Source organism: Eublepharis macularius, chromosome 3 (genome assembly GCF_028583425.1).
Source record: "Eublepharis macularius isolate TG4126 chromosome 3, MPM_Emac_v1.0, whole genome shotgun sequence".
Classification (NCBI taxonomy): domain Eukaryota; kingdom Metazoa; phylum Chordata; class Lepidosauria; order Squamata; family Eublepharidae; genus Eublepharis; species Eublepharis macularius.
The window spans coordinates 95,403,900-95,428,130 of NC_072792.1; the positions used below are offsets into that span (position 1 = coordinate 95,403,900).

The 24,231-nt window shown below is 44.5% G+C and overlaps 1 protein-coding gene across 1 annotated transcript in view; it reads left to right on the forward strand.

Annotated features, from left to right (window-relative positions):
• HLCS (holocarboxylase synthetase) overlaps positions 1-24,231 on the forward strand; it is a 331,356-nt gene that overhangs the window by 91,630 nt on the left and 215,495 nt on the right. The window contains exon 6 of the mRNA XM_054973805.1: positions 18,582-18,853. Coding sequence (XP_054829780.1) covers positions 18,582-18,853 — 272 coding nt within the window. The remainder of the gene's footprint in view (positions 1-18,581; positions 18,854-24,231) is intronic.

The window sequence follows — 24,231 nt, forward strand, 5'->3', positions numbered from 1 at the left end:
CGTTGCCCTGCCAGGGCGTGGGAGCCACTCCTAGGCCGCTGGCCCCACCAATCCTGCAGGGGAGGCCGCAGGCCCTGCCCACAGGGGCAGCGGAGGAGCACGCCAACTGCGCCAAGTGGCCGAAATGCGGGAGTCCGAGGCCCCCCGGCTGGCAACCACCATGCGCCCCGCCCACCTGGGCTATGCAGGCTGGGCGGCCACCCATGACACCGGGAGGCCTCCCCCCACTGGCAAGTTGCGCGAGCACCCCAGAGCAGGGCAGCATGTCAGGCGGGGCAGGTGCGTTAGGGTGGTTTGGGAGACATGCCAGAGTGGCCCCTTGCCAGTCCTTGTGCACCCTCCATATATCCACCCTTCTTGGAAGGGATGTGCTGTCAGCGCGGTGCTGGTCATGTGCTCATGATGCCAGGCCACGGACAGCAGGATATGGCTGGCAGATATCTGGAGTATTGCAGGAGGACACGGGTGCATGGGCAGATGAGCTTTATTCCCAGACCCGCAGCATGCCATAGGCACAGGCCCAAGGGGTTGGCATGTGACAAGGATGCAGCTGAGCAGCACAACATCCTTGGAAGGGACGAGGGCCCAGGGGCCATAAGAAACCAACCACCACGGCCCCCTTCCCTCCAATCCACAGGTCTGAGTTGGGAGGGCTCTGCTGAACCTATCCATGGCCTATGCAGCTGCCAGACAGAAGATAGGGTATTGTTACATTTCAGACCCTCCAAGGTCATGCCGGCAAGCTGCATAGTTTGGTGGGCCACACAGAAACACAATACCCACAGCGTCCCGGCTGCATGGAGGGCGACAGGTGGCGGGAGCAGTGGGCAGCCAGGCTCGGGGCCCAGCTAATTGCCAAGGCAGCCAGGAATGACCTGGCAGGTGAGGATGTGATGACTGCGCGGCCGGTGTACCTGTAGGAGCTCTTCTTGGACCGTGCGGAGGTGGCCCGCCTCATGCGAGCATAGTTAGACGAGGCGCTGTGCAAGATGGAGCATGACCTCCTGGAAGAAGAGGTGGCTGTGGGCCCCACGCGCAGTAATTCAGGGTCCCTCTTCGTAGGACGGGCCACGGCGCCATCCAGGGGGAGCCTCCTCTGCTGTCACGGAGGGCAGGCCATAAGGGCTTGGAGGCGCCCCAGCCGCTCCCGTCAAGGGGCAGGGTGCATGTGCTCGCAGCACCCGTCGGACTGCCACCAACTGGTGTCCTCCCTCCCTCCTCTGCAGGGACCATCAATGACAGGTGGATGGCTATCATGAACCAGGTTCATAGGGCGTTCCTGCAGGCCCGGGTGGCGGCACCATGTAAGTCTTGACAACAGGAGGGGCATGGGTGTATGGGGCGGGGCAGCCTGCGGCCGCAGTGAGAGCTTCAGAGCCCACAGGAGCCCTGACGGTCCCATCCCCCATCTCTTGACCCCACAGTGGCACCTGCCCGGAGACCCTCGCCAGATGAGAAGGAACTTGGGAGGGGCTTCACCTCCTGGTCTCCCCCCCACTACCCGCCGCCCGCTGAAGACGCGGAGGGCAACCCGGTGGAGGGGCCTGGCAAGAAGCGGCCGAAGCTGGAGCCTGTCCCCGCAGACGCCTGGGCAGGCGCCGATATTCCATCCCAGGCGCAGGCATCTGGCACCCCATCTGGGCCCCTGTCCTGTGACTGGGACAACGTGGCGGGTCCACTTGCCTCCTCCTGCCCCGACGCGCCACCTAGCCCTCCTCCTCCCCTGAGCTCAGGGTTTTGGGTTGGCAAGCTGGTCACTGGGCGCCCGATGCGGTCCTTGAATTGATTGGGAATTGATTGGGAATAAAGTCAAGTTCATTAACTGTTCTACCAGTGCAGCCTGTCCATGGTGGCGGTGGCTGCCAGCCGGGGCAGCTTTCCCATGCTCTCTACATGCAGGGGTCGAGGGAGTGGGCACTTGGTGGGGCATCCCAGGACACCATGGGTGTGTGAAGGGTGAGTGTCTGGCAGGCCGAGCCCCCTGAAGGCCAGGCATGGCCCTCACTGCACAGCATGCCTCAGGTGCTCCTTGACCCTGTCTCGCACAGCTTGGTGATGCTCCTGGGGATCATCAGGGGTGTCAGGGGAAAGGCGGCCGGCGGGAGGTAGCCCGGGGTCCTCGCCTGGGCCCTCCGTGGCTGGCAGGGGGAGCTGCTGGCACACAGCGATATTGTGCAGGATGACACAGGCGGCCACGAGATTGGCGACAGTGAACGGCTGCATGGCGAGCCGGCTGCCCGTGTGAGAGAGGCACCTGAAGCACATTTTCAGTTCCCCAAAGAGCACTCGATGACCATCCTAGTGCGCCGGTGGGCCTGGTTTTAGTTGGCTCTGTCGGCGGGCTCATCTGCAGGGTATGGCGTCAGGAGGTAGGGCAGCAATGGATAGCCGCGGTCTCCTGCAAGGGGAGGCAGTGTTAGGGTCTCCCTTCCCATCCCCGACCCGCATGGCTCCCCCTCCATCTCCTGACCTAGGAGCCAGCCTCTCCCCTCAGGCCATGATGACAAGAGTCTGTTCAGGCTGGAGGTAGTGAAGATCTGTGCATCATGGATGCTTCCCGCGAACTTGGCAACAAGGTCTTTGAAGATCCTCTGGTGGTCACAGGCCGCCTGGACGTTGATTCTGTAGGACCGGTGGCGGTTCCTGTAGACCTGTGGCTCCTCTCTGGAAGCGCACATGGCCATATGCGTGCAGTCAACTGCACCAGTCACATTGTGGAAGCCCGCAAAGGTGGGGAAGCCTGCCCGGATGGGTGCCAACTCTGCCTCCAAGGTGGGAAAGAGGATGTGCTCGCGGATCCGACCAACTAGGACGTCCAGGAAGGCATGCAGGCAGCGGCTGGCGGATGACTGGGAGACCTCCAGGGCCTCGGCCATCACTCCCTGGAAGGAGCCGGTCGCCAGGTAGCGGAGGGACAGCAGGACCCTCTGGAGGACAGGGATGCCCCAGGGAGCCGCAGCTTGCCCCTGCAGGGTGGGCGCGAGCTCCTCGCACAGAGCCTGTATGGCGGCCCTGTCAAGGCGAAAGCAGTCCAGGCAAGCCATGTCACCCAGGAGCTGGGATGGCACCCTGCCATGGAACCGGCGGCAGCGTCTGAGCCGGCGCCACCTGAGGGCCGCTCAGGCATGCACGGCCGGCAGGAGGTGGCTGATCCGGATGGCTGGGAGGCGTAGCGTCAGTGACAGGCACCAGGCGGGGATGACCGGGGTCCTGCCTGGAAGGAGCGCAGGTTTAGTTACGGCACCCTAAACTGCCCCCCCAACCTGGAAGCAGCAGGCCTACCAGTCGCAGTGGCCCGTTGCGGGTGGCGATCGGGAGCGGGTCCTCTGCCTGCTGCATGGGCCGCTCCAGCCACCCTTCGCTGTCCCGGACCCCCTGCGTCCTCCTCCATCTTGCCAAGGGAGTGGGTGGGCACATGACTAGGTGGCTGATTCCCACAACTTATCTCGGGGACCGGACACTCCAGTGGGCACTGCCCCCATGCCTGCTAAGAGCACTAGCAGTGGCAGGAGCCAGCGCCAGGCGAACTGGACGGAGGCTGAGAAGGTGTTGCTTTTTGGGCTCGTGGTGGAGAATGCGGAGGTCGTCCTGAGCACGAACAGGGGCGCCTCGTCCCGGTCTCAACGATGGGCATTCTGGCAGATGGCAGCTGACAGGGTCTCAGCCGTGGGCAACATGCCCCGCACCGCTCACTCCACAATGAAGCGCTAGAATGATTCTTTCGGGCCCGCGCACAAACGAGTGTGCCTCCTCATATCTCAGGGGGTCCTTATGAGCGGGCCATCGACGAGGGGCTCCCAGGTACAGAGATGGTCATGCGAGCGATCATCACGGAGGCAGTGGTGGGCGGCCTGGGCATTGAGGTCCTGCCCGGTTAGTATGCGCAGATTCAGGGAGGTGGGGGGAAGGAACACATAGATCATGGCACGTGTGACAGGGCCTCTCTCATGGGTAGGCACAGCCCCTGAGGGTCCGGACCCAAGCAATGCAGAGGCAGAGCCAGCAGGGTCTGTGCCCCTCCTGGCGTAGAGCGGGTCCCAGGATCAGACGGCCCTTCCACCACCGCAGCAAGCCCCTGCTGCCAGCGACGAGGAGCCTCAACTGGGCCCATCGGGGGGCACGGATCTGGAGCACGGTATGTGTCTGTGGCCCTGCTACCGGTGGGGCCAGTGTCCTGCTTTGCCATAGGCCTCGGCCACACATCCAAGGCCCCTCATGGCGCCAGCCAGTCTCGAGACGGGGAGGCTGCTCTTCCCTCCCTGAGCCCTCTTCCCACCCGCATCTCTCTCCAGCAGGGACCATGCACCTGGAGATAGGCGGGGATGTGATCGTCCAGCTGCGTGAGCTGCCACCCTCCAGGAGTACCTCTGCGGCTGGAGTGGCTCTCCTGCAGTTGCTCTACTTCCCTGTGTCGGTGGATGGTGAGGGTGGCCCTGGGACTCCGCTGGTTCAGGACACCTCGTCGACAGAGGCACTCGAGGAGCCATCCCACGCCGCAGCACCCTCCCCTCCAGCCCCCCCGCCCCCAGGTGCAGTGGGCCGTGTGCAGGATGGACCTGGCTCCGCCTCTGAGGGGGAGGGTCCCATGGAGGGGGTCCTTCCGGTCGCTCGGGTTCGCGGTCCCCGCCCTGCCTAGCAACTTCCCCCAACACTGGCCGCAATGTGGGTGGCTATCGGGAGGGGGTGGCTAGAGGTGCACGCCGCATGGGAGGAGGCGAACAACCGCGGCCAGGAGTTCATGGCCATGCTGTTGGCAGTGGGAGAGGGGCTCCGCACTTCTCAGTCCCATGGTGAGGCCGTGCTCGGGCGGCTCGTCACCATCCTCAACCCGCCGGCCCCTCCTGCCCCAGAGGCCCCGCCCGCCCCAGAGGCGCCTCTCCCTCAGGGCCGGTCCCATGCGAGGGGCTGGGCCCGTGGACACCCGAGGGGGTCCGGCCGCCAGGCCCACCAGTGAGCCCTGTTGCCGGGGCCGGGGTGTTCGGCTGGACAGGCAGAGCCGCGTCCCTGGGTGTTATACAGCTGCTGGAGGCAATGGGCCAGGGTCCTGGGGGGACGAGGGCAGCGATGTGGAGCTTGGCCGCATGACCTGGTCGCCGCAGCCGGGACCGGATGGGTGAGAGTGGCAGCTGCTTCTGACCACGCCCTCAAACAGGCGCCAGACTGTGCAGGGGGAAGCGGGGGGGCGAAGCAGCGCCCAGGCCATCGACGGGCCCCTGGCTGCCTGTCCTTCCGAATGGGCTCTTCCCGGCCGTACCTCCCCATGGCCCCTCATCGCCCTACCCCCTCCTACACGCCTCCCCTTCCTCACATCGGCTGGGGGTGGGTGGGATGGTATAATAATAAAGACTGTTTTCTGTGCAACGGGTGTCTGTGGTCTTTGCTTGGGATGGGGGCGGGCCCGCTGTGTCTGCCTGTTGGTGGCAGCCTCGGGCCAACCCTCCCCTTTGGCGCCACTTGGAGGCTGTTCCCTGCTGTCGGGACCGCCTGCTGCCCTGGATTCCTCGTGGCAGGGCACCTGCCCGTCCCATGCCAACATCTCTGGACGCGGCTGCCACGGACTTGACGCTGCATTGGGCAAACCGGGGAGAGGCTCCTCAGACCACGCCCACCCCTCTCCTTCCCAGCTGCGAGCCCCGCCCAACGCATGGGCCAAGGCGGTCTGCCAGCATGGGCGCGGTTTGCCTGTTGCTCTGAGGCCTGGCCGGGATCGCATGCTGCCCATAGGCTCCGCTTTTCCTGGCCCCTCCCCCTGCTGCTTGTTAGGAACAGCACCCTTTGGCTGCGCCTGGCGGCGCCCGTGCATCAGACCCACCCACAACACTTTCTGGTTCTCCCAATTTGCATCTCTGCGCCGCTGCTGCTGCCGCCGCCGCCACACTTTGCTGGCACAGGATCCAGCCCGGCGCCGGCACCGTTCCGCCTGTGCAGCCACGCCGGCGTTGGGGCCGGCTATAGGATTGCTCAGTTATAGTACTTGAAAATCACTCCTGCTAATGAATCACTAGCAATGCTATTATAAACACCACAATGTCCAACGCAGAGTACACTGTATTTTAAACTTTCCTATGTACCTTATAGGATAAGACTATTAAATGTTTTTAACTTACAGTCCAGACAAAACTTTACTATATAAATTCCTCTTATTTCTTACTCCTAACTTAACTTCAATCTCTTTCCCTCCCCTTCTCTATAATCTTAATCTATAATATGATTTTTTTTCTTTGTTTTATATTTTAGATTTTTTTAATTTATTATTATTTTTTCTTTTTGCTAAATCCCAAATATCTCTTTATCCTCCCCCCTCCCCCTCCTACTCTATAGAATCAATAAAATGAATTAGTTAAATAAAAGAAAAAAAGGATTTTTATATATATAAACAAAAATAAAAAGTTCTTTGCACTTTAACAAGTTATGAATTCAAATTAATCAATTAACTTTATAAATAACCTTCTATAATATCAACCACAACTATCCAACTTTAGCTCTCTTAAACCAGTGAGTTATTTTCCACACTGGTTTTGGGTATCAACCTCTCCCCTTCCCCAAATACTTGAGAGCAATTAAACACCGTGAGCCATGTTGAGAGAGCTTCCCTCCCTTTCCCCAAACCTCAGTATTTCTTAAAGTATTTAAATCCACTACAACTTTATATTTCCATGTTTCTCTTATATTTACAGGGCTGAAATAAAAGTCAGTTATCCCTGACAGGAATCTTGCTCCCTTTCTGGGGTGATAAGAGATCTGAAGATTTCCTTTTCTGATTTTGTTTACTCGTCTCCATAGGTGTTTCCACTCCGATTGCCATCATGAGGTCCATTCCTGTGTCCATGTCTGTTGCTGTGTATTTCTTGCCATGATATATAACCATGATGTTGCTTTGGTCTTGCCATTTATATCTAATATTTGCTCTTTGAAGCGCCTCAGATACGGTTTTAAGTTCTTTTCTCTTTAAAAGCACTTCTCTTGGGAGATCAGGAAAGATATATATTGGTTTAACTTCATAAGGGATTGATCCTTTTACCCTTGCCTCTTCCAGTATCCTTTTCCTTGCCCTTTGATCATGGATCTCAATAATTATGTCTCTTGGGCGCTCTATATTTTTATTTTGCTGATAGTGACCAATCCAGTATGCATTTGTAATGTAAGGGGCAACTTCATCATCTAGCTTAAGTTGCTTGGCTAGCCAACATGTAAGAAAGCTTATAAGATCTTTATTATAAGTATGCTTCTCATCTAGCCCCTGTAGCTTAAGTTGATTTTGATTGGCAGTTATTTCCAGCCTCATTAGCCTTTCTTGTTGTTCCTTAATTATTTTTTGTACTTCGGTAACATCTTGCTGAGCTTTCAGGCTCACGTCTAGTGCTTTCTCAGCTTTGTGGTTCACAGTTTGCAAGTCTTGTTTAATTTCTGAGAGCTGGATAGTCAGAGGGTTTATTAAAATAGCCATTTGTTCTACTATATCTTGCTTTAATTTAGCAAGCTGAGGGTCTAAATAATTCTCTGAGTTACCTCTTCCGCGTCGTTGTTTGCAGCGTCAGTCACCATTTTGGATTTCTCCACGTTCCTTTCCCGCCGGGTCTTTTGCAGCCGCAAAAAAAGCCTGTAAGTTCTTAGACGCTTTAGAGTTGTTTTTCTTTTTCTTTGATGCGTTTGTTAGCATCGTTTTACATCAATTTATTTTCTGTTGTAGTGCTTAAAAGTGAGGTCTGGGGTCAGGGCTGGCAGGAGCGCTCTCAACACACGTCCATTCCCTTCAGAAGCGACACCATGCCCCCCTACATTACTGCTTTTAAAAGCTCAATTTAATTGAATATTGGAGACAATTTAGAAAGCAACTCATTAAGAAATGAATTAATCCATCACCAATGAATGGTGTAAATGTTACATAAACTTGCAGTAACAAGAAATTCATGCATATTTAGTTTTACAACAAAACATTCCGATGCAAAATTATACGTTAGCTTTATACTCTTATGGAGAAATGCTGATAAATGCTATAATAAAATCACTGCTGAAAATAGAAGGTGCTACAGTGAAATTTCTAGGTACTACGGTGACCTGGCACCTGGAATTTGTTGAGTCCTTGCGTCGGGCATACCTGTGACATGGGAGAACTTTTGCATTAGGAAAGGAGGGGAAGCCTTCAGGCATGGAGGAAGCATATTAGCAGTGATATGGGTTTTTCTGAAAATTTTCAATAAGAAAGTATGATGCCTTAAAGAATGATCTGATTTAGCTTGTCTATTTTGATTTATGTTTAGTAAACAATGTTTTTAAAGTAGCCAGTGTTAATTTATATCAGTGTATTATTTTGAACTGATACTTGAACAGAATATAGGTAATGAGAAAAGGTGTGCCCTATATGTAATAGTCAAACATATTCAAAGTTTTATGGGGAAAATAATTTTATTGGAATAATACTTGTAAATATTTATAGACATATAGCATGTGCTTCCTTTACATTGTTCAAATTTTAGGGAAAAAAATCAAGGGCACTAAAAGCTGCTGACATGCTAATTTTAGCAAAACTGTACATGTTATACTATAATTGTGTATGTTATACTATAGATGTGATTGTGCACTCATCAATTTCAACAGCATTTAATTCTCCACTGGGGCACCTCAATTTCACTCTCTTGCATTACTTGTTAGTTCTGTATTAGACTGATTACAGTATCCCTTCAATCATATATGAGAAGACATATAAATAAACTTTGGTTAGTTTTGTTTTTGGTTCGACCACAGAGCCAATCAGGTGAATTCTTTTTCTTGATTTTTTAAAAAAATTGGGTTATGTATTTGTTGTTGTATTACTCCCTTGCATGTACAAATCAGTTAAAATGAAAGTATTCTTTCATATAATTCCTAAGATTAATTACGACTTTGAAAATGCAAGGTTTGCCTAATGTTGTACTGGCAGTGGCATAAATCTGTTGTTTCATAAAATTAATAACAAGGAATCTTTAGAGCTAGAATTTCTTCCAGTGAAAAATTAAGCACTGGAAATTTTTCTACCTCATACACCTGCATATTAGAGGTGGTTTTGAATCAGAAAACAGCACTTGATATAAAGACCAATTGTACATGTCAAGGGGATCATGTGAAGAGAAAACTTTATTAAGGCTGATGTAATCGTTTGTTGTTTGCTTTAAAACCTTAAACCTTTGGCTTTGGGCCTTTACTTCAGCTCATCTTTACACTATCTTAAATGTTTACCTCAGGAGGGCCCTTGTCCCAATTAGCACTCCTTATATTTCCACACTCACAGAGCTTCAGGTGTTCTCTACTTTACCCAGACTTATACCTCGAGAACACTTTCTCTTTTTTGATCATGTAACCTATATATTGTGTTGTTCCCAAAATGTTTTCACTGCTTAACTGGTACTACAGGAAGGCTTTGTTATAGATGGTAGTGTGACAGAACATTCAGCATGTGAGTGTGCATGTAAGGAAAATAAGGAATCTACTTTTCTGGAACAAAAGTAGAATTTATTTGTAATGGTTGCCGTTTGATAACCATACTGGTTTCAGAATATTCTTAAGCTTTGCAGTTTCAAATATAATTATCTTAAAAGTATTTTCACAGATTCAGTCACACAGAGCTTGCCTTAGACAGAATTAGGCACTCAGGCTTTCGCGCTAGAAGTGTGAAACAAAAAAAATGCAGATCTGGGTTTTAGCGGTGTGAGGGATCTGAGATCCCTGAAATCCAGGTCCGATTCTCTTACCCAGGTTAGAGAACCCCAGATTTAACAGGCCATTATTTCCTATGGGGTGAAATGTCCAGGGAGCGGGAGGAGGAGCATTTTTAAAGTTAACTTCCCCCAATTTCTAGGGAACCTACTCCTGACTATCCCCTAAAGACCACCCAAATTTCAGGGGTCCATTCTATGGGCTTCTAAACAAGCACCCCCTCCCCCCGTCACTTTCCATTGTTTCCTATGGAAGAAACATTTCCAAGGTTTTTAAATTCCACAGTGAGACTCCTCCTCCCCACCTTTGGGATTAACTCATTCAATATTACTTGTGTGAATCTCAATTCTCTCCCAGTGAGAATCTCTTTTACTGAAATAAGGGGGGGAGTGAGGCTTGCTGAGCTTAGTTTAAAAGTGACCTGCAGCAGTGGCTTAAAGGGGCTCTTTTGAAGCTCAGGTGGGGAGGAACTGGCAGAATGGGATGGGAATCCACTCTGCTTGCTGCCTCCTCCCTCGCTCTGCTCATCTGTAGTGGTGTGAAGCTTGTCTCCAGCTCCATCCAAACCACTGCTTGTCCTCTCGCTGCTACTACCCCTTTCACTCGCTGCTGCAGTTGCCAGTTGCCTGCGATTCCTTGCTGCAACTGGAGACTCCCTGCTCCAGAGTTTGGTCTTCAGATTCAATCCAAGGGTTCAACCTGGGGAACCAGCAAAGCTAGATTATGCCAAATTGGAATAAATCAAGGTTTTTTTCAGGTTCCTGGAGCCAAATTGTACACCCCATTCCACACAGTTTTTCTGATTTAGCCAGAATCCTTTCTCTGAGACACCCAGAGTCTAACTTAACCAGAATCTCCTGGCTGGTTAACTTTCTTTTAGAAAAACACAGGCACAAACTCTCAGGCACCACACAGCTTGTCTGACTCAGCTAGAAAGAACACTTTCAGCACACTGACTAAAAACTCCAGTTCACTCTGCACCCAAGATTCTGCTATCATCCAATCCGGCTATACTCCATTCACTTATCCAGCCCCTCTCCTTCTTTTCTCAGAGGCCTGCATTTAAACTCTCAGCAAAAATTTTATAAATCCCACATTAGCAAGCAGAAATAAAATCCAAATTAAATACATTTCATTACACCTGAGGTCACTGGACTTCCTATGTTAGGGTGAAGCGTACATGATGCATGACTGGATCAACATCTCTCTGAGTTCCGTTAGCTCTCTGAGTTTCATAGCATAGACCTCTCTAGGCATGTCGTTGTGTTTTTGGCTATAATGCAATCAATCTGGGTGTCTCCACTCTTGCCCCAACTTCTGTAATCTTGATTTTTGAGCTGTGAACGGCTGAAACTTTATGTCAGATCTGAGCTGGATAAAGCACCAAGTAGAAGAGTGTAGAAAAAGAGGCTAACAAAATGCAAGTTTAATGGCAATGGCAAGTGTGATATAGGTGCAAACTAGAAAACAAGTATAGGCTTTAAAGGGTACATATATGTTGAACAAGATTTGAAAGCATAGCTGCTTTCTCTCCTTTTTTAACAGTGCTTTCCCTTTCAAAACTGATATGCACTGAAGCCCCACCCACTGGATGATCACATGACCCTCAGACTTTTCCACCCATCCTTTTTTGTTTTTTTAAATTTTGAGGATGCAGCACTGCATGGGTAATGCAGTGCTGCATAGAAAGAATGCAATACCATAAAAAAAACTTTAAAAAAACCTCTATATATGTGCACACACCTCTGATCCTCTCTGACTTCCCTAAAAGACACTAACAACACCTAGGGCTATTAACGGCAGAGAGCAATGCCAAACAGACCGGGGTCCCTGTAATACACTCAATAAATATTAATGTACAGATTTATACATAATTTTATAAGTGATAATAAAGTGCTAGTGTATAACTATCAGTGATTCTATGACAATGAAGGTACAACTGTAGACACCAGCATAAGTCAATAATTTGTGCACCCGCAACTTTAAAGACTTGTTAGTACGTTCTGAATTCCGTGTACCAGCAGTGGAAGACAAGAACCCCATGGGTCATTTTCGTTGCAGCTGATGTAATATCTGTGACCTGTCTACCATGGGCCCTGAATTTAGAATCATCAGTACTGGCCGAGTCATTAAACATAAACACTCCTCTACATGTAGTACCACGGGGGTAGTCTATATCATTGAGTGTAGCTGCTCATTAATTTACATGAGCAGCACACAAAGAGCAGTCAAGGTTTGAATTCAGGAACAAATCTCCAGAATTAAAAACAAAAATATGGAGGCACCAGTTACTCAACATTTTTTGGAGTACCATGGAGATGCCAGACAGTTCCATTTTTCAGTATTACAAGTGGTTAAGACTGACAGGTCCCAGGATTTTCATAGGGAACTTCTTAGGAGAGAAGCTTTTTGGATTTATGAATTAAATTGCATCACACCTCATGGATTGAATCAGCAGATAGACTATATGGTTGTTGTGGGTTTTCCGGGCTGTATTGCCGTGGTCTTGGCATTGTAGTTCCTGACGTTTCTCCAGCAGCTGTGGCTGGCATCTTCAGAGGTGTAGCACCAAAAGACAGAGATCTCTCAGTGTCACATCTGTGACACTGAGAGATCTGTCTTTTGGTGCTACACCTCTGAAGATGTCAGCCACAGCTGCTGGTGAAACGTCAGGAACTACAATGCCAAGACCACGGCAATACAGCCCGGAAAACCCACAACAACCATCGTTCTCCGGCCGTGAAAGCCTCCGACAATACATAGATAGACTATACTTGTTATTTATAGGGGTTGACAGGATCATTCACTGTAGATTAAGTTTGGAGGCATGTACCTTTAAGTGAGTAGATAATAGTCAGGGGCGGTATGCTGATTCCCTTTATGAAGCCAATACAGGGTTAGTCAATCACCAGCTCATTGACTGAGAGGAGGAACTCGGTTGTGAATATAGCTGGATGGATACTTGTGAGTTATGTCTTATTTTCCTATGGGATATTTATTAATGCAATAAGGCTAGTTGTAACTGGGGTGTTATTTATGCCTTAGGAATGACATTATCCCCTGAAAAATTGGTTACGAAACAGGTATATAGCTAGTATCCTGTCGGGACGTATTGGAACGTATTGGATCATCCCCATGGTCCGGAGTGGGACCAATTGGATCACCCCTTCATTTGTGGGTTGAAGTGGAGTAATTAGAGGTGGCCGTTGAAGTGAAACAGAGCGACACATCCTTCTTACGGAAGAGATACAAGTATAGGAAGAACTTTGGATGTGAATAGGATTGTACTATTTAGGAGGAATATTCCCACTATATAACACCACCACTTTGCCCAACAAGAAAAGACACGCAATAACTATGAAAAGCTCTGTACTCAAATTGAAAGAGACATGATAAAATGGAATAAATTAAATTTGTCGTGGTTAGGTCGAATTGCCACAATTAAAATGAATGTACTGCCCAGACTGATGTTTTTAATGCAAACAATTCCAATTGTGAAACATAAGAAACAATTTGAAAAATGGCAGAGGAAGATATCAGAATTTGTCTGGGCAGGAAAGAAACCAAGAGTCAAGATGAAAGTTCTTTGTGACGCTAAGGAAAGAGGAGGAATGCAGTTACCTGATCTAAGACTTTATCATGAAGCGATATGTTTGGTGTGGCTAAAAGAATGGGTGTCTTTGACCAATCATAAGTTATTAACATTGGAAGGACATAATAAACTGTTTGGATGGCACGCATATATGTGGTACGGGAAGCATAATATGGATGCAATGTTTCGGCACCACTACCTGAGAAGAAATCTACTGTCAACCTGGCTCAAGTACAAGGAATTTATAGAGCTAAAAAAACCACTTTGGATTGTTCCAGCTGAAGTAATCAACCTAAATATGGAATATCAAGGAAAGGAATGGCTTACCCTCAAAGAATTAACAGTATTAGAAAATGATGGGTTGAGACTTAAGCGAAATGAGGAGTTGCCATTTAAATATGGTTGGTTACAATATAGACAAATTAAAGATTTATTTGATTTAGAACATAGAAAGAATGGTTTTAGAATTAAAAATTCAGAACTAGAGGAACTATTATTGGGGGATAATAGTAAAGCAATATCTAAAATGTGTAAGTTGTTATTGAAGTGGTTTACAGAAGAGGAAACAGTCAAGGTGCAAATGGTAAAGTGGGCCATAAATTGTAATAAGGAAACAGCGATGGAAGCATGGGAACAACTATGGAAAAATACCTTAAAAATATCAACTTGTACCAGTATTAAAGAGAACGGTTATAAAATGCTGTATAGATGGTACTTAACACCGAAAAAATTAGCTATAGCTAACAGTTATCGAATAAATGTTGGAAATGTAAGGAGCATGAAGGTTCTCTATTTCATATGTGGTGGACTTGCCGAAAGGCTAGAGACTTCTGGTCTAGAATATGTGCTGAGATGTCTTTGCTATTACAATATAATGTTGCTAAAAATCCAGAAATGTTATTACTATCTTTACATTTAGAAGATGTTAATAGAAATTATAAGATATTGTTGTATTATATGATAGTAGCAGCAAGAATTTTATATGCTCAATATTGGAAAAAAGAAGAAGTACCGAATATTGAAGAATGGACAAGGAAGCTGTTGTAAATGGCCAAAATGGACAATTTAACTAGAAATCTGAAAGAGCTAGATCCAGAAATTTTTTTGGAAGACTGAAAGAGGTTTAAGAAATATTTGGAAAAGAAATGCGATGCTAAAGGAAAATTGTGGTCTTTGGAGGGATTTTAAATTTTACTAAGTAAGACTTTAACGAAGGGAATATATATAAGATCTCTACCATGGGTAACATAATATAATTGTATTATAGTGAAATAATAATCTCTATGAATAAACGGGGGGTTCGAGTGTTGTTGGAAGTCCATAGAGAAAAGGGGGAGGGGAGGGGGAGGGGTTATATATTTAGAAAGGTTTAATTTGGATAAGTTGTATGTATTAACCAACTATTTTATATCACCTCATCCAATACATCTATTTAAAGAAAAGACACGCAATAAAAACTCAGCCTTTGTAAGAAAATATTTATTTCTGTATAAGAGTATTTTACAACTTTGTATGTCATATTTATTGGATTATTTATTCTTGTATTTTTTGGAGTATTTATTGCAAGATTGCCAATGTGCTTGAAATTTACCAGTCAAGTGTTGTGTATACATGACAATTTTTCATTATCTTTTTACTGTATTCTTTACCTCCGGCACAAATTGTTATTGACTTATACCGGTGGCTGCTGTTGCACCTTCATTGTCATATTATCACTGACAGTTATGCACTAGCACTTTATTATCACTTATAAAATTATATATAAATCTGTATATTAATATTTATTGAGTGTATTACAGGGACCCTGGTCTGTTTGAAATTGTTCCCTAAAAGACAGGCTGAGCTGTGGGTGATTCTCTTCTATATTTAAAAAAATGAGCATGAGTAACTCTCGATAGAAATAACATAATACCTTTAACAGCCTTTTAAAAAACTTCCTATTTGCAGAGCCTCTGATCCACTTCCCCTCTGTTTTAAAGGCAGCTGATTCTTTTCTATTATGCTAATTGTTTCCAGTGATTGGCCCTTAGCAGTTGTCAACAAATGAAACGAGTAATTGACTGGCTGTTCATTGAAGTCCTGCAGTTGTGCTGCTTCCCCTTCAGACACAAGAAACTGCCCGTACCAATAGCATCCTGCATTTTTTTTTACAGGCTTAAACTAATGCAGATTTTTGTGTGGAAAGAACGGTCTGTGCATGAATAGAAGATGATGTTTTATGAAAACATGCGGGGGGGGGAATTTGGGTGACTGAAATGTGGGAAATCCTTGGTGAAGAAATACTCAGTGGTGAATATGCAAATAGCAGTTGTAGTGGTCTGGCTTTTCAGTTTCTGTTTGTTTTAACTACAAGTATTGTATTCATCATAACTGCTAGAATTAAATATTTCACATGAGGCTAATTGAGTTGCCTGTTTAAATAGTAAAGAGGCTATCACTCACTGAATATAATGACTGTAATCAGTAGTTAAATGTGCAGTGAAACAATAGACCCTTTAAGCAGTGTTTGGACTAGGATCTGGGAGAACCAGGTATGAATCTCCACTCTGCCATGGAAGCTTGCTGGGTGACCTTGGGCCAGTCACACTGTCTTAGCCTAGCCTACCTCACAGGATTATTGTGAGGATAAATTGAATTATGTAAGCCACCTTGGGTCCCCCACTGGAGAGAAGGATGATGTATAAATAAAGTATAATAACAACATTCAATTTATATACTACCCTTTAGGACAACTTAATGCCACACTCAGAGTGGTTAACAAGTCATTGTTATCATTATTCCCACAACAGACACCCTGGGAGGTAGGTGGGGCTGAGAGAGCTGTGACTGACCCAAGGTCAGTCACCCAGCTGGCTTCAAGTGGAGGGGTGGGGAATCAAACCAGTTCTCCAGATTAAAGTCCTGCTGCTCTTAACCACTACGTCAGATTGGCTCTCAGCATTTATGAGAAACTCTCAAATATTTATGAGAAACTCTCTTTTGTTCTGGGTACCCACTAACTAACTTATGTGTTAATTTTAGGGCTGCTTGTATCCAAAGAGAACGTGTTACATTCGTGTGTATCCTTTATTCACCTGCCGTTTGTCTACTTCAGATCCCTCCCACAACAGCTTTTCTCCCCATAGGTCTCTAGTCACATGTTTGCAAGAGTCATGTTATTTGTAACACACATCTTAATGCAGGTTTCAGTTCTCCTTAAAAGGTCTAGATAGATATTGTTATCATTTGCCTTCATTGTGAAACAGTTATAACTGTAGTTCTAACCATTCTTATAAATACTGACAACAGCGGACCTAAAATATATGCATATTTACAAAGTAACACTTGAAGCAGCCCTTTGTATATCAAATTTGTATTAGAAACCATGATGTCTCAAAGTGAGTATCTTAAAGTTAAATTTCTATTATTTGCTTGCTTTAGAGAAAGCAGAGCTATGTGCATATGTGGTGTAATGTAAGATCTTTGATACTTGATTGTATGTTCACTTGCTCTTTGATGAAACAATCACGAGAGAATTTTTACCTTCTCCATTTCATGTGCTAAATGAAGGCGCTTCCATGTGATGGCAGCTGGTATTTACTATATCAGTGAACCTGTTAGTTCTCTAACTTTCCTCTTGCCTTGTTGAATGTCTACTATAGTCCTATGGGGATACGTTTATAAGAAATATTCACACATGAAACCCACAAGCTAAAATAACAACCTGAAATATGTCAAAAATGAATATGGAAATTGAGTCTGTGAAAGAAGTCTAATAAAGCAAAAGCAGTCTTTAAAATTAAAACAGGGGAGCTGTTGTCTCTGAGCATCGCCATTCAGTGCAGTGAACTGAACAAATATCTGTATCTTTGGATAATTAAACATGATCTTAATTTTAACATATTCAGATGTCTACAGATATTTTAGGTTTTTTCACCATATGTGATGCTGGTTCCTGCAATCGTTGCCAGGGACCTCCTTTTCACAATTTTACTATTTATGCAGTATTCCTGATAAGTTTGCAAGGGAATATAAGGTCAGATGTTTTAACATTAGAAGCAACACCTTTCATTTAAGTGGCCAATAGAGGCTATCACAGAACAGTGCACACAGAGAGGTGTCTGTCTGTAGCCTGTAAATAACATTAAGTTCTGAAATCAAAACATTTAGCTGCTTTTCTGAGTTTGGCCTATTTTTGTTCACAGCTTCAAAAACATCACAAATACATTTGTATGCTACATGCCTGCTAAATTTAATTTAATGAGGAAAATATTTGATGGAAGTGAAATCAAAGAAATGTCATACCATAGGAGACTAAAGGACTATCTCCTTTACAAACAATAAGATGGGCATTTTTAAACGTTAAAATAGCAGGAGATAGAACACAGCTATTGGAAAATAGAGAAATACTGGTTGGTGCTGGGTAATTTCTTTCAGGGTCTGAGCTAAGTTCAGTTTTGAATCTGAAAATAAATTTTGTAAAATGCTTGATGCAGTTAGTGAATTGTATCATTCTCTTTATTGTAATAGACATCTGTGTATCTTAAGTCTCATCAACACCACTAAGGGCAGCATATTTAAGTAATGACCCTTATTAATGATAATATATGTAAAATTTGACCACCTGATTGAAAAAAGCTGCTAGTTCATACACTATTACATTCCTTGTGAGGAATGGCCTTTCTCTACAAGCAAAAAATGTATATAGGATTCTAAGCCCAGCCCCAGCCCCACCCCCCTTCAGAGAACAGTTAGCTAAGTATTAAAGATGAACAGCAGAACCCAGAAACTCCAAGGCCAGAAACTTCCCAAGCAAAAGAGATAACAGCAGACTGCAAGAGATAACCACAGGCTATCCCATTCCAGGCAACAAACAGCTTCTAACTTCAGAGTCACACAGAATCAAACAGGCCTTGCAGAGTATGGCAGGAGACATCCTGACAGCTGATTTGAATTTAAGCATGAGCCATCTCCAAAGCAAGATGGAATTGCTATTTATCTAGGTTTCGACCTGTTGTGATGGTAGCTGTAGTGAGGCATTAATATTAGCTGACATGGCAAGACTTCTCAGAAACCCTTTTTGTCATAGATAAAGCAAAGGAGCTTTTACTGTTAGATGTGCAAGTTGTGAAAAAGTATATAGATAGCTAGTGACATGATTCTTGAACTTTCCCATTAGCTTCAAAATCAAATGAGCTGATGTGAATATCTTAGTAAAGTCTCTGGGAAATCAAATGTTCCATCTTAAAAATACATTAGCAGATACAGAAAATATTAGTTTTTAGCATAGCCATCTAATATCTTTTGTATCCAACAGGAAGTCCACCTTTCTTTTTTGGAATGGCTTCGAAGAAATGTGAATGCAGAAGGATTAATTGACTCCAGCAAAGTGTCCCTTAAGGTTGTATCATCTTGCAAAACTGAGTTACAAATAATACCCTCACTTATTCCTGTTGTCACAGAAGTGGAGGCTTTCTCATCTGAACATTTCAGCCTTGAGATTTATAAACAGAATCTACAGACACAGAATCTTGGGAAAGTGGTCCTGTTTACTGAAGTTACATCAACCACAATGAATCTTCTCGATGGGTGAGAAATAATACTGATTATAATTTTTTTTCTTTTCATCAAGTAAAATGTAGAAAATATTTTCTATATATTTCCCCAGTTTTCTAGGTCATTGCAAATAAGTTTACCATACAGGGACAATGTAACATTGATGTTGATTTGTTAAAAGAGGCTGATTGAATCTTCAAACAAGAACTGTCAGATATAAAGTAACCTTTCTAACTACTAAATTGCAATAATAAATGTTATGAGAAAGTACACAAACTATAGTTTCATTGTATTTGAGGAAAATATTCAGGATGTATAGATATTATAGTGGAAGCCTCAACAGTTAAAGAGCATTCCAAACAACTGTGTTGTTTCTCATATGAAATCTTTTTTTAACCCATGCAAGTTAGCATTGATGTTAAAGTGAAAAGACATTCCTTTTTCTCCTCAGGATGCCATTATTATCTTCTTCTGTGATACCTGAATACTGACTCATTTTCTGACTCATAGATCAGAACCTTGATGGTGATGGTACATCATTTTTTTTAATAAAGCTAAAGAATTTGGGCAGATGGAGTGTTTAATCATTTGGTTTAAGCAAGGAGATTTAAATGAAATCTACAATAGAAGACTTAAATATCTTTTTACTGCAGAGAAATTTGGGTATATAAAACCCCACCTTTGTGTAGTCATAAGTGTTAATTTAGCTTTATTTATTAAAGAGATTTATTAGTGTGAATTCACTATTTATTGCAACTTCCCTTGCTGTATTTATTGCAACATGCATAAAGCTTTTCATTCTATAGAGTGCCTTGTATCTTAGAAAACCTGGCAGCTAAGTATTAATAATATTGTTGAACCAAGGTAATTGAAAATATCTTTTAAAACTTTATAAAAACTCTTTGTACTCATTGAGACTTTTCAAGTTGATCTGTGAAAAAATATTATTTACTTATTTGTGTCAGTCTCTGGCCTTCAGTATATGACAAACTCATGGTAGATCTAACATCACATTTCTCATAGCTGAGACAATAGTTGTTGAAACATGATAATGGCTGTGGAACACAATGACGTATTCTTAACGCTAAATGAACATCGGCTTGGAAGTAGTGTGTAAGCTGTTGTGTCTCTCAAAGAAGAACAGAAATATTTATATAATAATTATACCTCTGATCTATCTTGTCTATGATCTAGCTTTTCTGTGTGGAGAGCAGTGGGTGACCAATAAGAACTGATCAGTCCTGCTTTATTCCATCTTTCTTCCTGCCCATTTATTTATTTATACACAATTCCGTTCTTCCCTGTGGGGACCCAAAGCTGTTTCTATTGTTTGGCCTTTCCTGTTTCATCATTACAGCAACAGTCCTGTGAGGTAGGTTAGGCTGAGAGTATGTGACTGGCCCAAGGTCACCCAGCAAGCTTCCATGGCAGAGTAGGGATTTGAACCTGGGATCTCTCAGGTTGTAGTCAGATATTTCACCACTATACCATACTATTCCTCCTTTCTTTCTGCCTCTTTCTTTCTCCCTTACTGTTGAGTCACATCCTCAATGGTGTACTGCTTGCCTAAGCATATGTGCTGACCCTGGGCTGTGTGTAGAACTATTCCTTGTTCCTAATGCCTGTACAGTGGGATTTGTAGGACTGGTTCAAGAAAGGACTGCTCTTGTAATGTGCCATATTGTACAAGAAATAAAGGAATGGCTAGTCCTTGCTTCCTTTTGCTTGTCAATCTTCTTTTGTTTTACCAGCTTCCTGTTATCCATTGAGCTTCAGTGCTTTCACCTCCATGTCCCGACGGGATGGATTTGGCCAGTCCTAAATATATCTACTCAGTAAATCCTTTTTATTCAAGGGGGCTTACTCCTAGGAAAGTGTGCTTGCAGCCTCAGATAGTGTTACCTTCTGTAAGAAAAAACAACCATTTCAGAAATTTATTTATTTATATTATTTATAATATGCCCCTCTCATTGAGGCTCAAGGCAGATTACACTGTGTAAGTCAATATGATGAACAGCTGAGGCATTCAATAAAAAAATGAATAGGATATGAGTTGTTGACATTTGAAAACAAGCATAATTCCAAGTATGGAAATGAAACATTGCTGAAACAAAACATAATTAACTTGACACGAGATATTAAATGATGTGGAAACTACCAAGTAGGAGCATATTTAAATCAAGAGACAGTACCCAGTAGTATTGTCTACATTTTCTTTGTTTGGGCAAGGCTAGATGTGATGGCTGGCACAGGTTTATACCTATGTCTTCTGATGCCATTTTTAATTGATTTGTAGTTTTTTAACATATAGCCGCCAATCCAGAACAGGCGTGGTAAAGCCAGACGAGAGCAGGAAGAAGACAACAATGGCGGGGCTACGTAGACACACCAGCTGGGTCACCATCTTCTTGTGAAAGGAGGCGAGAGCAGGAAGAAGGAGGCTGTGGCACACAACTGCCTGCAGCAGCCACTATGCTGCCTTCTGGGGCATGGGAGTCAGGTGAGCAGCCAGCGGAGGCTGCAGTGGCCAGGCATAAGGCTGAGAGGCAATCCCTCTCCTCCTCCCGACCTGGCATTCCAGGGTGAAAGCACATCTCTGGGAAAGCTGGCTGCATGGCCTACGCACCACTGTCTTCCTCCTTTCACCTGGCTTTGTCATGCCTCCAGATGAGCTGGCCAGCCAGTGAGCCCACAAGCCTAGGGCTGCCTCACTGTGCATCTGTTCTGGATGAGGACTCATGGCTCTGTGTTAAAAAAAAAACCCTACAAATCAATTAAAAATAGCATCAGCAGACACAGGTATAAACCTGATCTGGCCATCATGTCTAGTTTGGCCCTAAATCAGAGCATCTCTGTGAGCCATTTCTTACAGCACAGCCCTGTTACCTGCATAAAAAAGCACTCCTGAATAATTCAGTTTTGCATAGTTTGTGGAAAACCACGAGAGTGGGAGCTTTCCTGACCTCTTCAGGCAGGCCATTCTATAAGATGGGGGCCACCACAGAGAATGTTTGGGAGAGATCTGTCTGTTTTGTGTCTGCGGGCAAGGTGAGTTTAAGTTATGCTAAAGAGTTCTTGGGCAAGAATGGGTGGAGGAGAGAAAGCAGGAAAGGCAGGAAGGAGCTCAGTGGAGAGCAGGTAGGCTGAGAGAGAAGTTTCCAGATTCATGCTTCAAATTTGGCCATACATCACATGGCTCACCTTGAGTAAAGAGGGGATCACCTGGGGGTTGGGAGGATCCTCTGGGCCATCCCTAGTAAAATATAGAACCAAAGTGATGACAGTCAGTTAAGGTCCTTGCCATTCCATCATGCAGGGTCTAAGTTTAAAGTGTGTGTGTTCGTGCACATTAGTTGATGTGCCAGCTGGGTGACCTTGGGTCAGTCACAGCTCTCTGGAGCTCTCTCAGCCCCATCCACCTCACAGGGTGTTTTGTTGTAGGGATAATAATAACATACTTTGTAAACCGCTCTGAGTGGGCATTAAGTTGTTCTGAAGGGCGGTATATAAATCGAATGATGTTGTTGTTGTTCCATTTTCATCATGTTACTTGTCCATGGAATACTGTCTTGTTCCTTGAAGCTTGGGGATAGAAAGAAGTGATCACATGGGAAATGTTTTCCTTTTTCAGGGGCTACCGGTGTCCTTTGAGGAGGTGGCCATTTTCTCTGAGAAGGGTAACATTCTAATTTTTAATTTCAGTCAAGTGCTAAATATATTTTCAGTTACACTTGCAAGCTTTAATTGATCTAAGGGGTCCCCAGCGTAGTGTCCGAGGGCACAGTTGTACCCGCTGACACCTTTTCTGGTGCCTACCAAGTGTTTTTAGAATGTGAGTGGGGCCAAGTGGGGCTTTTAAAAAGCATGGCTTCTGATTGTCCATTAGAGTATTGATTGGCTGTGCAGATTTTTTTAATAACATTGCTTTGCCAGGCACTGCTTCCACAGGACAAGGATCTTCTCTGTGTTACTGAAGTTTAGCTGTAGCAGCCATTTTGTGCCTGGCTCCATCTGCAGCAGCCATTTTATGGCAGCTATATTGTTGCTGTGGCCACCACACTATTGCCAGAATTCCAAATGTTCCCACAGGCTGAAAAAGGTTGGGGACATAAGTTACGTATTTGAAGATTTAAATAATATACTGGTTAAATGGGAAAATCAGTAGCCTTGAGAAAGAAAACACTTGTTTCAATAAAAATTCTATGATTGCAATATGAACAAATGCAGTTTTATCAATTAGAACCTTATAAATTGCCTTGGCTAAATTTATTGCTTTATAAACGTTTACAACCTCTGGTACTTCGCACACTTTTCCTCCTCTCCATTCAGAGGTTTCTCCTTCTCCTTTTTTGTTTAGATTTCATCTGTGCCTGTTTTTTTTTAAAAATATGCCTGTATTGCCTGTATGTCACTATATTACTGTCAGTATAAGCTCAGTGGTGGGAGCCTGAGAGCTACTTTAGGAGTGAGCCCAAGGATATTCCCAATGGGATTTTTGATTATTTTTCTTTGAACCTCAGATTCCCATACCATATCACACACTACTTAAAAGACCTGTTGGTATTCAAAATAGTTTGCTATGCGGTATGAGGAATTAGTATTTGACAAACAGAAGTATATGTTTTCTTGTTGTGCAGATTTAATTGTATGGTTATTTGGATCCTGACCTGTAGCTATAGTATAATAGCCAAAATGAACGCCTCACTGTAGTTCTAAACACGTTTCCTTTAATTTTATTGGAACATAGCCATGCAAATTTAGGGCCTTTGTGTTGCAGAATTTTTTAGAAGAGAGATTTGAAAGCTTTGAGTAAAAGATGGTGTGAATCAATAAATAAAACTTTGGTATTACAGATGGCATTTATATTCAGACACTACTTACTTAAGTTTTATTTAATAGGTTTCTAGATCTTTTCACAAGTTTGAATACCAGACTTTTGCTCCCAATCCCTCATATCTACATATCCCCCCAAAAATTAAGATATAGGAGAAAATGGGCTGGAACTAATTTAATGGCTGAGTGACCTCACAGTAGAGAAACAGCCGTAGTCTAATAGGGGTCTTTGTCTACATTTCTACCCTAGCTGGTAACTTGCCAGTCAAAAGTCAAGCAAGAGAAACAGGTGGGAACTATTAGAGCTGTCATAAAGTTTGAAAAATTGATTCTGGAGTCTAAATGAATAGATTAAACTTGACAGTGTTGTCCTAAAGATTCTAAGAAAAATTCTATAGTTTAATTTGTAGTCCCTTGATTATTCATTAGCTCTCCAGATGGCCTGTATTGATGTATTACATAGTATTATACAAGCAGTATTATTGTTGGCATATATTTGCATGTACAACTAAAAGCAGAGTGTGAATACCTCTATTAGTACCTTTAAATTAAGGGGTATTAGTAAAATTGTAAAATAA